General features: G+C 50.0%; 1 protein-coding gene across 2 annotated transcripts in view; it reads left to right on the top strand.

The window, feature by feature from the left end:
- The first annotated feature begins 1,792 nt into the window (after positions 1–1,792).
- COBL (cordon-bleu WH2 repeat protein) overlaps positions 1,793–3,516 on the top strand; it is a 126,497-nt gene continuing 124,773 nt past the window's right edge. For both annotated transcript variants that reach the window (XM_019652994.1, XM_019652993.1), the window contains exon 1: positions 1,793–1,812. In XM_019652994.1, coding sequence (XP_019508539.1) covers positions 1,808–1,812 — 5 coding nt within the window. In that variant the 5' untranslated portion in view covers positions 1,793–1,807. The remainder of the gene's footprint in view (positions 1,813–3,516) is intronic.

Raw genomic sequence — 3,516 nt, 5'->3', positions numbered from 1 at the left:
AGGATGTGTGCGTTACATGCTTTCAGAATGCACACGTTTAGGTCCTGCACCCCATCCTGCGCCGTCAGCTGACAGACAGCCCTGAGGGAGGAAGAAGTGAGGTGACTAGTGGGAAGAGCCTCTTAGGTGCCACATAGGTGTGGGTGGGGGCACCTGAATCACAGCCCAGCACCCCCTCCTCCCCCCGTCATGGGCATGACCTTTGTGCCATTCAGTTCAAGTTTCAGGATGTGAAAACCTTGATGACCCCAAAGCCACCTTCTCTGCCTGCCAGCTGTTTGGGGAGCATACCTGACATTTTTAACAATTCACCCATGTGGTCGTTTATTTCTCATGTAATTTTAAAATGGTTTTTGAAAAGGTAAATGAGTCTTCTGCATAAATAAGCCCATTGTTCTTACCAAACTTTGGAAGAAGTCTGCAGGTAAAATGATCTGTGATAGGACCTGTCTTTAAGTCAGAGATATCGTAGAAAAACAACCCCAAGAAATGACTCTTGCTTCGTAAACATTTGCATGCTTCCCCGGTTAGCATTTTAATGCATTTATTAGGGTGATAGAGAGGTTGTGTAACCATTATCTAATGCCGCACCCCGTGCCAGGCTGGGTCGTGCTGGGTCCTTCTGGGGCTGAAAGCTGGGCAGCGAGGCCAGGGCTGCGTGCCAGGGGTGGGGGCCAGTCCCGGAGCCCTGGGGAGTGACCCGTGATAGGGGTGGAGGGAGAGGACGGACAGACAGCTCAGGACAGACAGAAGTGCTGGCAGGTGGGGAGCTGTGAGGTACACGTGTCCTATTGACAAGGAGTGACCTTTCCAATGGGCGCCCGGGAAGCCTCCGTGTTGGGCAGGGCTGGCTGGCGGCTGGGCTCCTGGGCTGCCAGGGACACAGGGGAGGTGGCCCTGATGGCGCAGATCTGCTGCTGTGACCATTTGTCTCCCCAGCCCAAGCGTACAGTAAAATACCATCCTGTTAATATGTTCCCTTTATGTCAAGAAGGAAATTCAGGGGCTTAACTTGTTTTTCTGCCTTAAAACTAGGATATTTAACTTTTTTTTTTTTTTTTAGTTTTAAACTCGTGGAGTGATAAAGAGAAGTGAGATAGTTTCTAAATGTTACTAGATATTTTTAGTACTTTCTCCTTAAAATAAATGTCACACACATGGTGTGTAATCCATAGATGTTTTATTTTGCATTTGCGGAGATCTTAACTGAAAAGTCTTTGGCTAATGTGCTGCGCATGCCATGATAATTTCCTTACAAAATTGTAAGTTACCCTACAAGTAGGATTGGTCTCAGGCAATTCTGTGGTTCATAATTTAATAATGTCAATAATAGTTTAAAAGTACCTACCTCTGACTAGTGCGTTATGGTTTTCAAAGAGCGGTTTGTGTATTTCACGTCACTAACTGCATGCTTTCTTCTAACACTTGTTAGTTAAGTGACTGTCTTATCGCCTCTAACACTAGACTGTTAGCTTCCTGAGATCTGGGACAGAAGTTATAGGATGGATTCTGTCACAGATTCCATAGGAAATACCTTGTAAGTTCCAGATACCTGGTTACGGGATGCCTGGTCTGTGTTTAGAATTCTGTGTCCCTGCGTGGCTTTTCTTCGGGGATGTCATTCATTAACTTGATGGGGATTTATCGAGCTGAGATTTTCGGCACGCTGCTGGTAGCTGCTGCGAGAGACAGAGGTGAGGAAGAGGATGAAGGCCGACACTCCAGAGAGGGGACAGGATCCTCACGAACAGCTGTGGAGACAGCAGCGAGTACCCCAAAATCAGAACCATATGTAGAGGTTGCAGAAATGAGGTCTGAGTTTGACAACGGGTGCGGGGTGGGGTGAGAAGACTCTGAGAAGGCGTTTTAGGAGGAGCTAAGATTTCTGGGGTGGACAGAGGGACCCCAACAACAAGAGCTGAGGTGGGCCGGCGGGCAGGCTGGGGGCGAGGCTGTGAGGAAGGGAGGGTGGGGAGCCCTTGGAAGGGGTGGGGGTCAGCTGGGGTCCGGAAGTGGAAGCTGGCTTGAACACTGGGCAATGAGTGTCCTGTGCTCTCTGAGGAAGTGTCAGAGGACCAGTGAGGAGAGAGGGGAGGGAACTTTTCCTTTACTGGTGGGAGGTCAGCCCTGGGCTGCTGCACGGTGACAAAATGATTCCCAAAGAGGCAGCATTTCTGCTGGGAAATAAACAGCACTGTGAATACCCTGCCCTGAGCTTTTGCACAAAGCTGGTAGATCACAGGCACGCCGACAGGTGGCATGGCTTTGAGCTTCTCCAGTGGTCCTGCTTGCAAGCAGCCGGCTTCCCCCAGGAAGGAAGCCTCCGGAGAGGAGGAACCTCCAGCAGGCCCTGGGCTCATGGTCGGGGTGCAGTTCGGGGCACGGGGTTGGTGTGTGCCCTCTCTCAGCTCGCGCTTGGTGGGGGGGGCTGCTCTCAGGACGGGCTGAGGGGTGTCAAGTCTGCACAAGTGGCATGGCATCCAATCGCCAGCACCTATAAAACCCCCGGCTCAGGTCCTTGTAGGTTCCGAGCTGTGCGAAAGCCCAAGGTCACATGTTTGTTTGCTTGTGAATGTTAGGACCCTTCAGATCATAAAATTAAATAGTATCAAGTAGCTGACCCTGAGACATCATCCAGTCCTTTCACGGTCAAGGAATTGGGGGTGCAGAGGGGTCAGTGGGCGAATGCAGCTGCCCTGTTCACCACTGCTCTAGAGCTTTCTGGCACCTTTACATTCTTCATCGTGGGGCTGAATGCAGCCAGGGCCGCCTGTGGCACCCCATGTGAGGGACTTAGTTCCTGAAGAGCTCCTGGGCATTGCGGGGTGGCCCTCCTGGGAACCTGTGGAATGAGGACAGTGGCTTCAGAGTACTTTATCTTTGTAAAACTGTGGAATGAGGAAATATGTGTGCCTGGCAGTGTGGCTGCCTGCGTGCGTGCTTACCCTGTCTCTTTCTGTCCTTGTCACGCCTCTTAGTTTGTCAGGTGTCCAGACTTCCCTTTCATCAAACTTCTCATTTCAGTTATTTTTATGCAGTGTTATTATTTTTTTTTTAAATAGGAGGTTAGATTCTTTCTGTCTCCTTGAGCAGAAGCCCGTGACTTAAAATGCAAATCGGAGGTTACAGAAATACTGAGCAGTGGCGCATTTCTTAGTAGGCTCTGCTGTCAGCTCTCGGCGCTCCCGATGGCGGTAACTGTGCAGCGCTCTAGAAGGAGCCTGTGTGTAGACGCCGTCCTCACCAGCACTGGGGTCATTTATGTTCGGATGAGCTGAGATGTGAAATTGTCCTGAACAATGTGTGCAAAATATTGCTGGGCTGCAAATGAGAGCACAGCACATACCGGTTAGTGGGATAATTTTTTAAAGTTTGCATGTAGGCAGCTTGCGTTTGCTATTGAATAGGCGTATTGAGGAGTCGCTGAAATGTTCTAAGCACCCCATTCAAGTCTGGGTTTAGCAACCTATGATTCTCTCTAGAAGATGAGAGATGGTGAGAGGCTAGATGTGCCGG

This window comes from Hipposideros armiger, unplaced genomic scaffold, assembly GCF_001890085.2.
Source record: "Hipposideros armiger isolate ML-2016 unplaced genomic scaffold, ASM189008v1 scaffold_191, whole genome shotgun sequence".
Classification (NCBI taxonomy): domain Eukaryota; kingdom Metazoa; phylum Chordata; class Mammalia; order Chiroptera; family Hipposideridae; genus Hipposideros; species Hipposideros armiger.
Note: the sequence above shows the minus strand (reverse complement) of the source record. Positions and strands in the feature narration are given on the sequence as shown.